The sequence below is a fragment of the Amblyomma mixtum genome, chromosome 4, assembly GCF_055824585.1.
Source record: "Amblyomma mixtum isolate Tamu chromosome 4, ASM5582458v1, whole genome shotgun sequence".
NCBI lineage: Eukaryota > Metazoa > Arthropoda > Arachnida > Ixodida > Ixodidae > Amblyomma > Amblyomma mixtum.
The window spans coordinates 17,076,432-17,097,148 of NC_143015.1; the positions used below are offsets into that span (position 1 = coordinate 17,076,432).

Here is a 20,717-nt window from a genome sequence, read left to right on the forward strand (position 1 = left end):
AGCCGGATCTCAAATCAATAGAAGAAAAGTATGAAGCGGAGTGCAGACAATCAATTGCGTCATCTATACGTGGAAGCGGGTAGACGTCCTTCTTCGTGGCCGTATTTAAGCGACGGTAGTCAACACAGAACCTCCATGTGCCATCTTTTTTCTTCACAAGGATAACTGGAGCTGCCCAAGGACTTGAAGACTCTCGAATTATGCCTCGCTTTAGCATCTCTTGAACTTGGTCATCTATTAACTTACGTTCAGTGGCTGAGACTCGATAGGGCTTCTGGCGTATAGGAGGTGCGGAGCCGGTGTTGATCGTGTGATGAATACGACTGGTAGGCGGTGGTGTAGAATCGTCTTTGGCAAAGTCGAACACGAACACGTGCTTCAGAAGGAGTTCCACTAGAGTGCGACGCTCGGTTGTGGGAAGAGCCTGATTAATCATAGCCTTAACTTGGGTCTCCATATCTCTTTTCACGTGCTGCTCACTGACAGAGTTGGTTAACGTCGCGACGGAACCTGACACACCTTCCTCGAAACGGGCGAGTTTGAGGCCCCGGGGCAACACAGCTGGCTCTTCAGAGTGGTTCACTGTCCACAGCTCAGTACGGCCTCTCACCACGGGAACGACGCAACGAGGCACGACGATACTCTTCTTAGAGCAGGCGAGTGTCGTAGGCTCTACCACAGCTTCAAAAGGTTCGCACTGATTGTGAATAGAGGAAACCCGCACGAATGCTGCGGAGAAAGCTGGTACAATAGTGTCTTCTTCCACCGCAAATGCTCCAAAATCCGGTGTCGAGTTATCCACAAGAGCTGAAAGTAGTGAAGAATTCAAAGCAATTTCTCCCGTACGACAGTCTAAAGTTGCACCACACTCTTGCAGAAAATCAATTCCAAGAATCACATCATGCGTTGACCGTGGTAGCACTGCGAATTCTGTTCTAAACGTTAGACCACCAATAACAACATCCGAAGCACACACACCAAGTGGAACCAAAGGTTCACCACCGACACCACGGAATAACGCTGCACGGTCACCACTAAACATCACTTTCCTACCTAAACGGTTCTTAAACCTCAAACTCATAACGGATACGGTAGCACCAGTGTCCACAAGAGCCATTGTTTTCACACCATCAATAAACACTTCCAGTTTGTTCTTCAACATAAACACGGGCAGAGGTATAATTGACGTCATCGACTCGCCGGCGGCCTCACCTCCATTGGCCGCGCCTCCTAGTTTCCCGGAGGCGGAGGGGATGCACGACGTCGAGGAGAAGGTGACCGCCGTTGGCGCTGAGGTGGCGGCGTCACACTGCGGTCAGATGCAGGTGATGAACTCCGCAAAGTGCTCGGACGGTATGGGTCCCAAGCGGACGTTAAGGGTCGCTGCTGCGCGGTGTGCACTTGTCCGTAAGTAGGCGCCGGGGGTTGGCAGTCTTGAGAAGTCGCGAAACGACGGCGGCAATATCTAGCGATATGCCCTGCAATGCCACACCGGTAGCACAAAGGTTGAGAGCGCCAGCGACCGGCATAAAAGTCCTGGCGAACAAAGTCGCGACGTTGGCTGGAGCCAGGATCTCGCTGCTGACGAACAACGTCTTCTGGGTAGGTGGGCCTCCTCACCGCCGGCTGGTGGCCATAACGTTGGGCAATGTTCCGATCGTCCATGGGCAAAGTGCTGTTAGGTTGAGCCCACGGAGTCGACAGGGCGGCAACATCTTCCTCCGGTGCAGAACTGTGCCGCAGATATTCTGTGCGGCAGAAGGTGTCCCGGGATCTGGACAATTCCTCGCGCACAATCTCTCGAATCATATCAGCCATAGAATTTTGAGGACAGGCTTCAACACTGGCTATAGAGGTGACATTGGCCAATCTTCCGAATTTAGGGGTAATTCGACGCAGCTTAAGAGCTTCAAATGTTCTGCAATGTTTTATAACGTCAGCGGTGGTGCTCAGGCTCTCTTTACTAATCAGGAAATTGTAAACATCTTCCGCAATTCCTTTTAGAAGGTGGCCGACTTTGTCTTCTTCAAGCATACTGGAGTTAACTAGCTTGCATAACTTTAAGATGGCTTCGATGTATGCCGTGCAAGTTTCTCCGGGTACTTGCGCGCGGTGAAGCAATGTCTGTTCCGCACGTTTCTTTGTTGCCGATTCATCCCCAAAATTTTTCTTGATTTCGGTCGTAAAGGTTGCCCATGAACTCAGTGTATCCTCGTGATTGTCGAACCAGTCAAGGGCAGTGGCGGCAAGAAAAAACACCACATTAGCCAGTTTAGTAGCAGCGTTCCAGCGATTGTAGTTGCTCACCCGCTCGTAGTGTTTCAGCCACTCGTCAACGTCCTCTTCAGGTTTTCCAAAAAATGTGCGGGGCTCTCGGTAATGTGGCCAGTTGTTCGCTGTGGATGTCCCGGGTTGCTCGGCATTGTCGTCTCCAGGCATGTCCGATGGCAGTGGTGGGAAGCCTGCGCGTCTACGGCTCCTTCGGTAGATGGAATGCTCCGTGGTCGATACCCCGCACCTCCACCAAACTGTTACGTGCTTAGCACGCACGGGGGGTTATTCACAGAGGGGATCGGTCGGAGCAGGATGGAAGCAGGAAGCCTACCAGCGTCCTTCAGCTCTTTTTCTTCCTTTCTCTCTGCTGGTCCTTCATCTTCTGCTTCTTCCGTCGAGGTTCTATGGAAGCACGTGACAATATTACGGCCGCCTCTTCAGTAAAAGAGGAAAATCTGTTCGGCAGCGAAATCCTGAATGTCTATACTCCCCGTTTTACCATTAACTCGTTAATCGCCTTCCGCTTCACTAATTTCCTATGTTCCCTCTTCAAAGCTAAGCTAATAACGAGAAAAGAAAACTGGGCAAGGTGGAACGGATTCATCTTAAAGCAGCGCGATACACAGGACGAGAGAAACAAGAGACAATACGAGCGCAATCTAACAACTGGTTTTTATTCCTAGAAGGGTTATTTATATACGCACCTAACACAACGATAAAACACAGACACATCGCGATAGCCCCCAGAAACCCGTACGCGCATGTAGTGGACTGAAAAAACCGCCTCATCCCAAAAAAGCCATTCAGCATCTTAGCACAAGACAAGCACCTGCAATCAGCCGGTCGCCACACATTCCCCGTGAGCGCGAATCTCTTTTTCTACGAGATTAATGGAAGGCGAGGCGACACATGCGTCAGACTCCTGGCTTATCAAAAACGCCTCAACTAACTCCCTGCAGGTCCTATCTGGGTGACAGAACAGGATATTAGTCCTGTCCAAATGGGGGAAACGATCTTTACAATTCCGGCAGTGCGGCAGGCGTTCCCGAAGGCGATAGAAAGAGGTGCGTCAGTGAGTGCTCAGAAATCGTCGGCAACTACAAGGGCAACAAGACGTCAAGACCTATGAAGGGACTGATCAACTACTTGGCAGCTGAAGGCCTGAGGCCTCTCCTTTCTGACAAAGAAGGGTTCTTCGTTCTTGCACCAGGAGATGTGTTCACCAGGAAGGCAGAGGAAGCTGTCAAAAAGAATTTCATGCAAGTGGCTTTGAGGCCTGCTGCCATCAAGAAGCAGGCTATGAGTATGCTACAAGGGATGAACCTGGATGCTCTGTATGCTGCTGTCAACAAAAGAAAAGGTACGGTGCTGGACATGTTTTTCACTGTCAAGACCCACAAACCCGATGTCCCTTTTCGGGCAGTTGTATCGGAGCGTGACACCTCGCAGCATGCTGTTTCAGGCTTTTTGCAGAGTCATTTAAGCTCCCTCAAGCTGTCCGACCCTTTTTTGGTGAAGAACTCTACTGAGGTAGTCGATTTCCTATCTCGGAGGGAGGACCAGAGGCTTTATGCCTTTAGCTTGGACGTGGAGGATTTGTTTTACTCCCTACCCCATGCTGAGCTGTTGGAGAACGTCAAGGACTGCATTGTCAAGGATAACGACGAAAGGAACTTCATTGCCAATTGTGGCATTTTAGTGGAAAGTTTCCTTGCACTTGTGTCCTTTTACTTGCGTTCGACCTTCGTTGGATGGAGTGAGAAGGTTTACATCCAACGGTCTGGTGTGTGCATTGGGTCTCGGGTCGCCCCGGTGTTGAGTGACATTTTCCTCAGCAGGATGGACATGAGACTGGATGAAGATCTTGAGGACGTAGTTGTGAAAGTGTTTCGCTGTGTTGATGATTTTTTAGTATTTCTGAACCAAGGGTCCCCCAGGAGTGTTACCGATGTCATTAGGAATTTCAAAGAGCGAGGCCAGGGTCTGTCTTTTACGTTTGAATTACCAGACTCGGGTTCGATTCAGTTCCTTGACCTGAAAGTTAATTGCCGTGACACAGGAACGTGTTGGGAATATAACCCAAGAACAGCTAAGCCGCTCCTCAGTTTCAATTCAGAGCACTCTAGGTTGGTCAAGGCGGGAATAGCGACGGCATGTCTCACGGCTTCATTGCGGAAATCCTGCTCCCATAGGGTTCAGACTAGCTTCCAGGGGCAGGTTCAGAGACTGAGGGACGCTGGTTATCCGGATATGGCTCTGGCTCAAATATCCGAGAGGATATTGACTAGGGGCGTATGTCCAGCAAAAGAAAAAGACGGCACGCTTACAAGAACCGTGGCGATTCCGTACGTTCATGGCATGTCTCACCGGTTGAAGAAGGTAGGCTCGAGATTTGGAGTGAAAGTGGTTTTTACAGCGAAGGATAAGCTGAGCAGAGTATGCAGTGCGATGAGGAGGAAGATCGAGTGCCGGGACGACCAAGCAAGGAATCAATGCACAGTTTCCCACAAAAAAGCACTGGTCGTTTGTAACACTGGAGTCGTTTATTCAATACCGCTCTCCTGCGGCAAGACGTACATCGGCCAGACAGGCCGCTGTATTAATGAGCGGCTGTTTGAGCACCGCAGGTCTGTAAAAAGGGGCAGTGTCATCGAACCTGGCTTTGCACTGCGGGAATTGTAAAGATTGTTTCCCCCATTTGGACAGGACTAATATCCTGTTCTGTCACCCAGATAGGACCTGCAGGGAGTTAGTTGAGGCGTTTTTGATAAGCCAGCAGTCTGACACATGTGTCGCCTCGCCTTCCATTAATCTCGAAGAAAAAGAGATTCGCGCTCTCGGGGAATGTGTGGCGACCGGCTGATTGCAGGTCATGTGCTAAGATGCTGAATGGCTTTTTTGGGATGAGGCGGTTTTTTTCAGTCCACTACATGCGCGTACGGGTTTGTGGGGGCTATCGCGATGTGTCTGTGTTTTATCGTTGTGTTAGGTGCGTATATAACTAACCCTTCTAGGAACAAAAACCAGTTGTTAGATTGCGCTCGTGTTGTCTCTTGTTTCTTTCTCCCGTCCTGTGTATCGCGCTGCTTTAAGATGTAAGCTAATAAGAGAGTTTAACATTCTGTGGTCGCTACAATGGGCCTTTCCGAGGACCTCCTCATCCTCTACGATGCCAGGGTGAGCGCGCAGTATGAAGTATATTTCATTTTTAGTCTCACCATTGGGGCTTTTCCAAGGCTTTTCCGCATCCACTTTCTGTTTTCTCATTTGCTGAAGAAGGTATTCATGACCCGTAAGTTCTTTCTATCGGTGAAATCTACTAATAACTCTCTCCTGCTGTTCCTAGATCCTGTGCCATAGTCTGGTACCCAGCCTGCTTCTTGCCTACCTTCGCACTGAATTCTCCGATTTGTCGGTTCTGGTCATAGAGATCAGGCAGCAGCCCCCGCGTGGTTATGCAATTCCGTCAATATGCGGAGTTTTTTCGTTTTTTTTAGCCCGATGGAGACTTGCGTGGTATCGCGATTCGATGCCCCGATCTTCTTGCATGATAGGCGGATGCTCTACCTCTAAGCCATCGCTGCAAAAAGCAAATGCGTAAATAAATTTAGGACACCCTATAAGTTGTGCTGCACAGTACCGAAAAAAGTGCTCTGCAAAAGTTTGCTTCTTTTTGACAAATTTCTCATTCACCGAGACTCACTGCGGATTTTTTTTCTCCGCTCAATAGCAACAAAATTATATGCGTTAAGCTTATGTGTAGAGATCAGCATACTACAACTCAACGCAACTGAACTCACGTGACCGATCATTTCAGCCAAATATCAGGTTAATTCAATTGTAGGTTTAAAACTTAGCTGCCGCTAAATAACAAAATGTCACATTTTGCCCCACACTTCCCTGTATCGCACTTCTATTCCACTGTTGATTATATTGTCACGGAATGAAGGACTGAGACACCATTAACCGGCAGCGCTTCAGAAAAGCTCTCAAGGCACGAGTGCAAAACCTCCTTGTCTTCTTGGTGCTACCTGGAGCCGCCTGGTGGCAATATTCCAGCTCTAATTCTATTGTGATTCTGATCGCTCCTGTTATAAATTTTTGCCACTTTTATCTCAGTCATTTTCATATGAAGGGAGTCTTTCTTTTCGGCGTCTCCCTTCGCTCCACTACAAGTGGAAAGGAAGAAGGTGGAGGGCAGGGGTGAAAGGCGGCGGGGGGAAAGGACGGTTGGCAGGTAGCAGATGTAGCCACCCAAGGAGCGCTAGTAAGCGGCTTAATATTGGAAATTGATGGTTTCATTACTGTTCTTTGTAGGGCGGGCCTTCGCCAATGTACAGGTGTATCCAATATTGCGCCGACTACTTGTGCTGCTTGGACACCTGCTATCAGGAGGGAGAGACAAGGGGGAAGAGGTTTGTTGTGTTGCTGGGCAAGTTGGTTTGACATCCTGAACATGCAGCGCTGACAGTCGAGGGGTGAAGGAGAGACTTGCGTGTGTCGTCTCTCCTTCGTCCCTCGTCTGTCAGCGCTGCATGTTCAGGGGGAAGAGGTGCACGGTTGGAAGGTGTGGCAGGGCGCAGATGCGGCCACCTGCTAGGTGTAACGAGGGTGGTCACAGGGTTATATATTCAACGAGACACCTTCAACATGAGCAAAGCCCGGTCCTAATTTTTTGGAAATGAGCCGAGTCAGATTTGAAGGTCGCTATCATTTCTCGACATCATCAGCCTGGCAACTCCCACTTCAGGGCGTTGCAGGCCCCGAAAGTGTGCTGTCGTACTTGAGCAAGCTTCTGAAATGTTTTTGTCCCGGATTATGTTTCCTATTTTGCTCGTTTTTGATCATTTAATATATTTACCATTACTCTGTACCCGGCTTAACTGCTGTATTGAATAACCCTCTTGATTTTTGTGTTATGCCTTTTTGGTTTTGTCCTTTTCATATATTGGAAGGCTGCTATAAAATTGTGTCCATTTCTGCCTTTGCTCGAAGGATCACATGAAGTAAACTGTGGCATCTCCTGAAACTTCCTTTATCATGCACTTATTATTGTATCTATTGACCGAAGCCTGCTTTGCCTCCTATTCACCACAGCTGTACTTCCGTACGTGTACACCTGTAACGCCAGTAACATTTCTCTTTGAGCTAATGTAGTGTTCTCTGAGACTGTGTGTACATTCTTACTACAGAGATAAAAATCCAGATACAGTATTAACCATTTTTAATATTGATGCACCCACCAGTCCGGAAGTATATGCCAATAGTTTTAAAAAAAGTTAAGCGTTTCTACAGTGAAGGGCTTCCTTAACGAATGATGGGTGACAGCACATTGAAGTGCAATACTTCCAACCGAAGCCTTACATGTCTCAATCAGTCCTGTGTTTCTTTCGTCAAACAGCGGAAAATGTCTACATGTCGTTGAATCGCACTCTTAAGGCAGTAATGGCCGTGAATAAAAGGTGTAGTTCTGAGCTTTGGGGCCAATGAAATGTGGAAAATCACCAGTACGGTTATGCAAAGAACCATAACAGCCGCGAACTGTATGTCCATGCCGTGCTGTATGCAACAATATCTATGTATCACGGGCTGTAGGTTAAGTGTCGACGAATTACTTTGTGCAGCCAACATGCCGGCACATTGCTGTAGCACAACAACCTTGAAAGGCTTTTTCACTCTAAGATGCTGGAACCATTAGTTGGCTCTCACTGCTAAGTGTGAGTGGCACTCTGAGTTTGGTCACTTTGAGGTTAAGGGGAAAATTCATGCCTTCTTCCAGGTCACTTATAAGTCTTTTACGAGTTGGTCACCATACACTACATGATGGATCGTGGGAGGGAACAGCGCGAACAAAACGACACACGAAGCAAGAGGACACAATGACGAGTGCTCGTCTTTGTGTCCTCTTGCTTCGTCTGTCGTTTTGTTGCATGCAAAAAATCTGCGCACGATTAAGTCGTTCTCTGCAGATCAATCTGTAAAAGTGTGATTGTGATACACAGTGTGTGATAAAATGCTAGCGCGGGAAAAATTCGTTTGTTGATAACTAATTATGTAATTAACTAAACGGGAAAAATACACTTAGACGTCAAATAACCATGAACGTCGGTATAACACATGGACCTGAGAAAAGCCACGGACGTCGATATAATATGTCGACGTTTTGCTCTTGGGTTTCTCCAATGCGGGTTGCCGCACTGATTTCAGCTTCTTTTATTTTTATGCGATAGCATAACGTTATCGCGTTCAGGTCCCGTTCCCAGAAAATCCGTTGTTGGCTTGTGAGCAAAAAGTCGCGAGCATGATTCTGGCAGGGGGCACCTAGAGAGCAGCCATGGAGGCAGGCGGCCCACATAGCTCACGTGACCTTGCGGTGTCATCACAACCGGCCTACTGTGACAGGCGGCAGTTAAATTAACGATTGGTCGCTCGGGAAGAGCAAGTAGCACAAAGCTATGAGAACAAAGAATAACTGCGCAAAAAGGACGGGACAAGAGAGAAGAACCACACGGGACAAACGCAGACTAACAACTGGTTTATTGCACCAGCGCCTCCTTCCTTCAAATACAAAGCGCATGCGCACCAAACACGAAGACAAAAGCCACAATAATCTTGTGAAACCAAGAAACTCCAACTCCTTGCGGTACAGGTGTACGAAAACATCGCTAACACATCTGTCAGGCCCTAATCTCGTGATTTCCAAGGCTTCAATAATTTCCCGTTCTTTCTTATCCTTCGCGCGTCCGATCACCTTAGTCCTGTCGAAAAGTTGATTACAATATTTGTCATCATGCTTGGAAGTATTACAATGCTTAGGCAGATGCTGCCCCTTGAATCAGCTAAGCAAATGGCATGCTGTAATCATCTAATGTTGATGCAGCCGCCAGTTTGGCCGACGTACACCTTACCACAGCTCAGCGGAATTTGATAGGTTGCGATCTACAGTGCACGAACTTACTCCTGTGATTAATGGCACACAGAACGTTATTTTGCTTATATTTCCTTCCTAAATTGCAAAAACGGGACATCTTTCAAGGTGAAGAAAGAAGGACCTCTACGCCGAATTTACCGGTGACCCCCTTCAGGCCGTGCGAGACCCTGTGAACATGGGGCGTAACTTCATACTATAGTCCCATAGGTCCTATAGTCCATGCTGGCACCCAGCCCTTGCTTGAAAGGTGCTTCCCTGTCGATTACCGCGTCTTCTGTTGCCATGTGAGGTTCCAGTACAGCTTTTATTCTTGCAATTCTGGGGCAAAACAGCGCCCATCTGAACACTGCTCGAATACAGCGTGCTTTAGCTGAGATGCCTTGGCTACGAGGTAATGTGTGTTTTGTCTTTGATCCTTGCTTGCTTTCACATTACGGCGCCGGCACCTAGCACCACTAACCAGCTATGACCAGAAGCTTTGGCCATAGCTGGCCAAAGCCATGGAAGCCATAGCCAAAGCCATGGAAGCTATGGCTATAAATGGCCATAGCCATGGAAGAAGCTATGGCAGAAGGTCCGTTCAAGTGAAAGTTTAGAATGGGCTAATAGTATGCTGAGTTCTCTTGCACCTTATTTCTTAGGACACACCAATAACTCGGAATGTAAAGCACCAGTGTCACATAGATGCTTTTCTTTTTCAGGTCTAGACCCGGCATCAATATTCTTTGAAGGAAAAACTGGCCACTTAAACATAACGAATGGCGATTTCGTCGACGTAATCCACACATCGGCAGGGACAAGCTGGTGGCGGTTCAAGGTTGGCATGACCAAGCCATTAGGCCACGTAGATTTCTACCCAAACGGGGGAAGCTCGCAACCGGGTTGCAAGTGGACATGTGAGTATGTGATTAAGACGGCGGATTTATTACGTGGCTTGAGAAAGTATCTGGCGTTGTCGCGAATGTTTCTTTTCTTACCAAACACTTCAAAGCTTTATAACACCTCAGAGCCCAAACTTCTTTAAAAGCGCGCGCTGTCTTCTGAGCACCTATGATCGAGAAATTTAAGTGTTGTGGGTGATCGCTCTGCTCGAGAGCAATCACGCGCACACTCACGGCAGTGCATATGGGTTTATACCTTACATATCGTCACCAGCCGGGGCATCCATAAGTGTCCAAAATGCAGCCAACTTAGCCGGCGTCCAGCTAGAGAGCGAAGAGCATCAAGAGAGAAGAGGGCGAGAGGCATGTTCCCCCTTTTCTTTATGTGCACGTTTCCGCGGCAATCTGTTCTCCCGACCACCTCGTAGCAGGCTGGTATGTGGGGGGATACTCCCGACCACCTCGTAGCAGGCTGGTATGTGGGGGGATAAAGTAAAAGCACAAGCTACACCACTGAAGAGAAGAATGGTCCCGTGGCTGTTCTTCCTGCGGAATCGTTGGATGAATTTCTGAGGTTTAAAATACTTAGGTGGTTTAGTCTCTTTACTTCCATTCTTAGTGAGCCCATGCGTTGCACATTTTCTTCCAGTGTCGTCGCAGTTACAGCGGCATGTTTTATTTAATAGTGGTTTATAGCAGCCTCGACGCAAGACGTACACGATGGAGCTCAGCGCTAGCTACGATTTCGTTCCTAAAAGTGCTAAGCTGCGAGAAGTACATTTATTTTCGCTGACAATGACCGTCAATAGCCTCATCAGTGATACCTGAGCGAAAAACTAGAAAAATTCAAAATAAGTCCCTTCGGTATATTTATAGCTGTGACTCAAGCCATCACAGCGCATATTCACTGCGAGCTAAAGCGCGTATCCCTACCTTGCTTGTCGGTGACGCGTAGCTTCGATGAAGTTTCTTTTTCGTCTTTGCAACAATAATATTAGAATTGATAAAAATCAGTACATCAAGGCACCATGTTATCGTTCAAAGCGATTAAACCATGAAAAGTGCATCAGACCCATCCCAACGGGATGCCATACATATAAATTTCCATTTTTCCCGTTAGCCATTGAAGAATGGAATAATCTGCATCACGAATTAATGGTCGACGACTCTCTTGATATCGTTTTGGGAAATATAGAGTCATTCTTTGAGAAACAAAATTTACAATAAAAAATAACTTTTCCAATGTCTCAAGTTATTCACCACGAGCTTTCAGTTTAATAATATTTTTTTGTACTTGTGCCTTTTGACTACGTCACCCAACTTCACGCATTTTTGCGTGGCGTTCTCAGACACCCTTAGAGCGTGTGGGGGTAGCGGTCTCGGACTCAAAGGAGATGCCCTCGACTCAGCGTGGCAAGCTCAGCGGAGACCAGCTACCAGGTGACAAGAAGTTTTGGTCGTTTCGTGCCCAACTTTCTCCGGTCGCAAGCCAGCGAATGGGTCGGAGCGAAATGTTCACAACAGAATAAAATTTACACAGCAATGAGACGATACAAAGGATTTCACAACTACTACAAACACACATAAAGTGATTAACAGAATAATGCAACTCGTGCAAAGTTACACTCGAGAGAGAATACAATACAGAGGAAATATTGCACCTTAAGTGCGCTAACACAAAAGATAGGCATACAAAGAAAACAAAATTTGTTCACCAGGCACTGCGACAGTCCGACGAACAGAGTTCCACGACGATGCCGTCCCCCAGACTGGCGCGCGCTGCCTCGTTGGTCCGTGGCTGGGACGAGTGCTGTTGTCCCGGGAGTCGAGCGGGCGCTCTTCGATGAAGCTTTAACGGCGGCTCGGCCTCAGAGACAGCGGTCAATGCCCTTCTTATATAGTCTTGCTCACGTCTGTCTCTTCTTCGCGCCAAGGCAGGCGCACACATACAGACAGTATCGGCTGTGCAGTCTCCTTCTGTTTCTCAAGCAGGGCGCGCGTCCCCAGTGGTCAAAGATGGGAGTGGTTTCGAGGAGCATCGAAAAATTTCTGTCGTGGCGCCACCGCCGACGTGCGAGCGAGCAGGAGGAGAACATGTCTTAGCACACGAAAGGCTACGCCCTCTCGGCTGGACATTGAGCTCGTCCCGGGTCGTTCAACATGATCCTACCTTTCTTTAAAAGTGAAGGAGTACTTATGCCGCACTGAAACATATAATAATTATTTCTTTCCCCGTACTGTGCGGGAATGGAATGCCCTGAAAGCAGATATTATAGAGGCTTCTGCTGTGGAGTCGTTTACGGTCTTGCTTAGGAATTCATAGCAATTTTGCAGCATTCAACATTTTTTTCTTTCTTTCCCCCAGTGCTCATTTAACGCGAGGTGTCGTCTAATATTGTATAATGTTGTTTCTTTTTCTCGTTCATTTCTTCTGCATTGTGTACTGAAGAGTGTACTACAAGGAGGTTTTCTTTTCGACAAAGTGTATCTTAAAACCCACTCCTTCTTAAGGCTTTACAGTAAAGCCAGCAGTCTTTTTTAAATAAAATAAACAAATAAATAACCATCTCCGGCATTCTTGAGCATTTCACGGAAATCCCCCCGCGCTTCGGCGAGCGGTGGTGGAGGGGGCAGCCACGCTCAAAAGGCTAGTCGCTCGCCGGGGTTTCCTTTTCCCTCGTTTTACGACCCGCTTTGGTGAGATGCGTCCGCGCGGCGCTGTTTTGTTTCTTTGTTTCAAAAGTGCGCCGAATTTTTTGAGAGACTATCATGTTGACGTGATTGTATCTCTTCGTGGTTTTGTCATTCTTTCCCGTATTTTAGTTGCATCGAAATGAACGCGTATGGTAATGTGCATGTCCTTTGACAGTCTCTTAACGCGCTGTATATCTGTTATTAGTCTATTTGTTATGGTCTATCTTACTGAAGTGCGCATGTTTTGTATCTTGTGTATGTTATACTGGATATGCTATTGTTGTGTATAACCATCCCATTATTTGGCCGACTCCTGTAGGAGCAAAATTAGGCTTACAGTATGCTGAAATAAAGAAATAAAAATAAATCAGGCGGTGCCTCATAACCACCTGATGACAAAAATTCGCAACCTGCAGGTGGATCAACATATCGCGCATTGGATTAACGTATTTCTAACAAACCACTTTCAGTCAATTAAATTAGGGAGCTTCTTATCAAGTCGTACAGGTGTTGCTTCCGGAGTACCTCGGGGTTCGGTGCTGTGTCCACTGCTTTCGTTAATACACGTTAATGAGATCACGCCGAACATGACAACAACAATACGATTATTTGCAGTTGAGTATGCAATTCACAGAGTAATATCTAACCCTTGCGACATCATTTCTCTAAAGACTGACCTGGATGAGCTAACTCATTGGTGGGGTAGATGGCAAATGCTATTTAACGCAGACAAAACTAAACATATCAAGATTACTTTCGTTACTTACATGAGTCCTACACAGTTAATAACACTGTCATTGAAACTGCAGCGTCGGTAAAACACCTCGGTGTAAATTTTAACCCTAATTTATTCTGGACCACTCCTTTTGAAGTGATCACTAGAAAAGCCTTTAAAAAACTTAGTCTTCTTAAACGCCGACTGCACCAAGCTAACCAGGATAGAAGACTATACGCATTCAACCTGCTAATCAGACCAATGATAGTTTACGCCCCACCGCGGTGGCTGGGTGGTTACGGCGCTCGGCTGCTGTCCCGAAAGACGCGGTGTCGATCCCGGCCGCGGCGGCTGAATTTCGTTGGAGGCGAAATTCTAAAGGCCCGTGTTCCGTGCGATGTCAGTGCACGTTAAAGAACCTCAGGTGGTCGAAATTTCCGGAGCCCTTCACTACGGCGTCTCTCATAGCCTGAGTTGCTTTGGGACGTTAAACCTCAATAAACCAAACCTATGATAGAATACGCATCAGTTATTTGGAATCATGCTTATCTTATCGAAATGTTGGAATCTATACAAAACAAAGCTGCTCAATTCATCCTTTCCCGATGATGTCGGCATCAAAGTGTTATGATACTGCAAATATCGCTCGATCTCCTGTCGCTGATCATGCGCAAAAAATCATAATAATAGAGCAGAGCGTAACAAGGCAGGACAAAGGGAGAGCACAGAACGACACGAGCGCTAACTGTCAACTGTTTATTTCATGCCGTTGCCACATATAAATACATGAACCACAACATGAAATGAGAAAGAGCGATGAAGTTACAAGGAATGCTACTCAGCCTTTCGCTGGTTGCCATCGATTTCGAAAAGCGAGCTCTTTTGCTGATACAGCCATTGATGCCACGCTCACACGTTTGTTGCCTGCACGTGAAATATTCAGAGACTGAATAATCTCTCTAACATGTTTATTATTGTGGCGCTTGATAATTTGGCTTCTTCCAAACAGGGGCATTCGCAGCTTTGGACAGCCTCGTTTCATAGAATGGATCTTGCAGTGCCGACAGTGCTGGCTTAGGTGGCCCAATTTTAGGGCCGGATTGAGAAAAATGGGGGCGCTGGGATATTGCGCATGTAGACCTTCTCTTCCTCTCATGACCCCTTGCCCCTGCTGCACTACTAAAACGTATCCCATGTTTAATTCTAATTAACCCAAATTGAAAAGAACGAAGCGCGATCAATAGGATCCATGCAACGGTAACAGCAACAGTAAGGGTCCTGCGATGCAAATTTAGGACACTCATAAACGTTCCTTAGACATGTTCTTCTCTGCTAAAACACACAAAGAACAGTGCCCGCTTAGTGTAATATTCTCGAAGAGACAGACGTGGCAAAAATGTTTAGCTAGGTTCTTGCAAAGGAACTTAGCATAGCTCGAAATTAATGGCCCCTACTGTACAAAAGATTCTGTACAGGTTGTCAACTATCTGTGCCAGAATAAAAATGCAAATGTATTGGATTTTTCAATAGACATCAAAAGACTGCTTTACTCCTTGCCACAGGACGAATTGCTGTTGTGTGTTGAACAGCCTATTGACGCTCTTGGAGCTGTTCCCTTTCGGAGCAGTTGTGGAGTGAGTGCGAGTGGGTTTTTAGAATTACTGGATGTATCATCATCATCATCATCATCATCATCATCATCATCAGCCTGACTACACCCACTGCAGGGCAAAGGCCTCTCCCATGTCTCTCCAATTAACCCTGTCCTTTGTCAGTTGCCGCCACTGTATCCCCGCAAACTTCTTAATCTCATCCGCCCACCTAACTTTCTGCCGTCCCCTGCTACGTTTGCTTTCTCTTGGAATCCACTCCGTTACCCTTAAGGACCAGCGGTTATCTTGCCTTCGCATTACATGCCCTGCCCAAGCCCATTTCTTCCTCTTGATTTCAACTAAGATGTCATTAACCCGCGTTTGTTCCCTCACCCACTCCGCCCGCTTTCGATCTCTTAACGTTACACCTATCATTTTCCTTTCCATAGCTCGCTGCGTTGTTCTTAACTGGATGTATACCAGCGCTTTAAAAAGACCACGGCCGAGACCGGCGATCATTCTGTTCGACGGCCGCCGAGCACTCCAGTTGCTACGCCGCCGCCAACTCTTTAAATTCTTTGTGAACGCAAGTCAGTCCAAACAAAGGGTTTTGTTTGGAAGTCATCCTCACTGGTTTTCTGGTCCCTGGGCTGCAGTCACCAATACGTGACATCTGGTGGAGGTGCTGACCGGCTATCCAGCTATGCCCCCCTCAATGGAACCTGATGCACAGCAAACGCCCGTCGTGCTTCGCCAGCCCCGTGAGTCACCAACTTTCCGTGCAGAACCACACGAAGATGTGCGGGACATGTAAGACCGTCTGGCAGCGCTGAACGCCTGGGACGACAGCGTTAAGCTTCGAAACGATTTTTTTGCATTGGACGGCCCTACCAGAACGTGGTATGAAAACCAGCGAACCTTCTCTCACGACATGGAGGACCTTCAAGAAGCAGCTACTGGGTACGTTGACTAGCGTCGTGCGGAAGGAAAGAGCGGAGGTCCTGCTGCCTTTTCAGGCGCGCCAATCCTAACATAAATGTAGAAAAGAAGCTCTCCTTCCTGAGGCTTGGCGTGAAGGAGCAACTCTTCACCGGCCTGATCCGAGATCCTCCAAAAACCGTCGCAGAGTTTGTAGTTGAAGCTTCTAGCATCGAAAAGACCCTTGAAGCCCGAACCCGTCATTACAACCGACCACTTTAAGTGCTGATGGCAATCGCCCCAGAAGATACCCCTGCAAGCGGGGATAACCTGCGAGATCTGCTGCGCGAAATTGCTTGCGAAGAACTTCGCCGACTGCTGCCATCCCCACCACAGCAGACGGAGCAGACTCAGATGGCACCGCTCATGGACATCATCCATGAAGAAGTGTAGCATGCACCTGGCTCCCCATCACCCAAGGAACACATGGAAGCTTAAGCCATTACCTACGCTGCCGCACTACGCAGTCCTCGGCCTCGACAACTCCACCCAAACCCTTTTCGACGGGCACCAGCTCTACAAGAACGACGGACCGTAGCTAACGCATGCCCACCTTACGAGCGACGCAACAGCTTTAGGAAATGCGACGAGTGGAGGACTCCCGACAACCGGCCATTGTGTTTCTATTTTGGCCACGCCGGGCAGATACTGCCCGTACAGATGCATCGTACCTGCGGGGTTTCGCCATCGACGCACCAAGTCTGCTTCCCTGCCTGCGACCACCGGAAACCGACGACTACCTGCGCAGGGAGGAGTACACGTCGTCAAGCCGTCCCTCCCGCTCCCCTTCGCCGTCCACCGCACGTTTTGCATCACCGGGTCGCAGCTATGCCGCGGTTGTCCGAGGAAGGTTCCCTAGCCCCCGTAGGGGAAACTAAACAAAGCAACCTGTGGAGGTCAGTTTGCTTGCCGAGGAAACGACGATACTCCCGCGACAACGCCATATGGAGACGCCGCATACACCACGCCGACGCCGTACACAACGACAGCCTCGACCAAGACGCGAACCGCCTTCAAAACGACGCCACCGTCAAGAAAAACTTCGACCACATGCTCCACTCTCGATTCACAGACCCGCCGAAGCAGAGACCCGACACTGAGGACGACGTCCAACGCCAGAGCAAGGATGTCGTACTTAAAAATGGTTATCGAAGGACAAAAAGTTACCGCTGTAGTCGACACAGGATCCGATTATTCGGTGATTAATGGAACATAAGTAACAACCACTTGGGACGGCCCATAAATTCGCATCACAGGGGGCACCTTATTACGCCATCAGGACAATGCACGGCGCGAGTGACTCTCAAGGGACATACCTATCCCGCGACCTTTGTTGTGCTGCGGCAATGTTCCTGCGAAGTGATCTTGGGCATGCATTTCCTCAATGAGCACCAGGCGATCATCGACCTGCGATCCAAGCTGATCACACTTCTGCGGATTAGGCCATCCCTTCGATGAGAACTCTGGAACATCACGTTGCACTTAGTGTACTGGAGGAACAAGTGAGTGTCCCACCCCGCTCAAGTGTCATCATCGCCGTAGGCGCCACGGAAGCGAATAACACTGAAGCCATCATTGAGGGGAACATGCAGTTGCTTCTCGACCGAGGAATCGGCATCGTGAGAGGCAGCGCACATTTTCGCAAAGGCCAAGCCGAAGTATTGCTGACTAACTTTAACGACGAATACCGGCACGTTAAAAGAGAAACGACGATTACTTCCTTCGACGGAATATCCGTCGTACGAGACTCCTTCGCCCTCTCCAACCCATCTGTATAAGATGCGCCTCACCAAGAAAACTGCCCACTTTCGACATCGACCCAGCCCTGCCCCGAAACAGACAAGACCAGATCCACAATCTGCTTCGAAGCTGCAGCGAACGCTTCTCGTCATCGCCGAAGGTCCGACAAATGCCGATTGCGAAGCATCGGATTATAACCCACCAGCACGCTTGACCTCTCCGCCAAAGCCCCTATCGTGTGTTGCCGCGAGAGCAGCAAGCCATGCGGAACCAATTGGAAGAAATGCTTCGCGACGACGGTATCCAGGCTTCAAAGAGCCCTTGCGCGGCACCGGTTGTTGTAGTGGGAGAGAAAGACGGCGCACTTTGATTCTTTGTCGATTGCCGCAGCTTTAACAATATAACAAAGAAGGACGTCTACTCCCGCCGCCGCATAACTGGCACACTGGACCGGCTCTGCAGCGCCAAATATTTCTCATCGATGGGTATCAAGAGCGGCTACTGGCAAATTTATGTCGATGAAAGACATCGCGAGAAGACTGGATTCATCACTCCGGACGGCTTCATCGAGTTCAAGGTAATGTCATTTGGACTGTTCCGCACCAGCGACGTTTAAGCGAGTCGTAGATACATTACTGGCAGGCTTGAAGTGGAAAATTTGTCAGGCATACTTAGATAACGTCGTTTTCTTTGCCTAACTTTGAAAAGCTCCTAAAATGGGTGCGAACAATATTAGACGCAGTCGAGTCGTCCGGCCTAACCTTGAAATCAGAGAAGTGCCACATTGCCTATGGAGAACTGCTGTTTCTAGGCCACATTGGCAGCAAAGAGGGAGTACATCCAGACCCGCATAAAATAGTGGCTATCGCAATGTTTCCGCCACCGGCCGATAAGAAAGCTGTGCGCTGATTCCTCGGATTGTGCACGTAATACCGACGATTCCTCGTACTCAGTGTATATATTTCCCCAGTCCCTTTTTAATTGTCTGCAGCCGCCTTATGTTCTAAAGCATCAGGTCGATGCTTCTTTGAGAGGAGAGTAATGCGGAGAATCTTTGTAGTGTTTGTTCATTCTTGAAAGCTGCCGGCATGCCGCTTTATCGCTTTGTTTGTGTTACGAGACGGGCCTAGATTTATCTCGATCGATCACATCCAGGCGGAGCCGATTATATTTTGTTCAAGAATGTTCTAGTAACTTTCCAAGCTTTATCTAGGACGTTCGCTGTCAGCTTTAAAACGAGCACGGCCGAGACCCTTGGCATTCTGTTCGACGACCGCCTAGCACGCCAGTTGCTACGCCGCCGCCGATTCATTCAGTTCTTTGTGGCAGCAAGTCAGCCGAAATGAAGAGTTTTGTTTGGAAGCCATCGTCGCTGTTGCCCTGCTTGTCGGGCTCCAGTCACCACTGCGTGACTATATAATTCTACGAATGTTTACTAGATTACTAAAATCACATGATTTGGGCTCTCGCACGTCGGTGCCCACTGGGGCAACTTGGGCGCCCGTTGCAAAATCCACATTGGTCCGCCTGGGCGCACATGGCCTGCTCAGATTAGACCCCACTTCATACCCCGCTCTATGCTACATGGGTAGTTTCACAACAACTAATGCCGCAACAAATACAAGACGCAGGAAGCGCGCGCGTTTTGTTGGCGCCACTTTTTCTTGAATACATTGCAGTTTAACCATTTGAAAGGTGCTCTGTGTTGTCCAAGGCCTACCCCTACCCTACTCGCCTGCGGCAGTCGAATGGCGCCACATCCGCCCGCACACGCCGAACCGACTGACCCGCATTTTAGTTAAGCCGCATCGCCTTCTTCGCACCTTCCACCTTCCACCTTCCACCTTCGCACCTTCCACCTTCCACGCACCTTCCACCTTCCACTTCGCACCTTCGCACTTCTCAACTGGATTCAGAACAAGATTTAGTGGGCTGATGGCCGCTTACCTATAGTTTGGTGTAGCAGATTCAGTGTTGACCGTATTGGCTGCAACGCATACGCTGAATGACGACTGGAAAATGTGGTCCGTCCGTCCGTCCGGACGAACCATCCATCCATCCATCAATCCGTCCATCCCTCCTTCCGTCCTTCGTCCGTCCGTCCGTCCGTCCGTCCGTCCGTCCGTCCGTCCGTCCGTCCATCCATCCATCCATCCATCCATCCATCCATCCATCCATCCATCCATCCACCCACCCACCCACCCACCCACCCACCAATCCATCCATCCATCCATCCATCCATCCATCCATCCATCCATCCATCCATCCATCCATCCATCCATCCATCCATCCATCCATCCATCCATCCATCCATCCATCCATCCATCCATCCATCCATCCATCCATCCATCCATCCATCCATCCATCCATCCATCCATCCATCCATCCATCCATCCATCCATCCATCCATCCATCCATCCATCCATCCATCCATCCATCCATCCATCCATCCATCCATCCATCCATCCATCCATCCATCCATCCATCCATCCATCCATCCATCCATCCATCCATCCATCCATCCATCCATCCATCCATCCATCCATCCATCCATCCATCCATCCATCCATCCATCCATCCATCCATCCATCCATCCATCCATCCATCCATCCATCCATCCATCCATCCATCCATCCATCCATCCATCCATCCATCCATCCATCCATCCATCCATCCATCCATCCATCCATCCATCCATCCATCCATCCATCCATCCATCCATCCATCCATCCATCCATCCATCCATCCATCCATCCATCCATCCATCCATCCATCCATCCATCCATCCATCCATCCATCCATCCATCCATCCATCCATCCATCCATCCATCCATCCATCCATCCATCCATCCATCCATCCATCCATCCATCCATCCATCCATCCATCCATCCATCCATCCATCCATCCATCC

General features: G+C 48.5%; 1 protein-coding gene across 1 annotated transcript in view; it reads left to right on the forward strand.

The window, feature by feature from the left end:
- Positions 1–20,717, forward strand: part of LOC149345781 (lipase member I-like) — a 54,358-nt gene that overhangs the window by 28,385 nt on the left and 5,256 nt on the right. The window contains exons 4-5 of the mRNA XM_089541199.1: positions 3,485–3,634; positions 9,907–10,101. Coding sequence (XP_089397325.1) covers positions 3,485–3,634; positions 9,907–10,101 — 345 coding nt within the window. The remainder of the gene's footprint in view (positions 1–3,484; positions 3,635–9,906; positions 10,102–20,717) is intronic.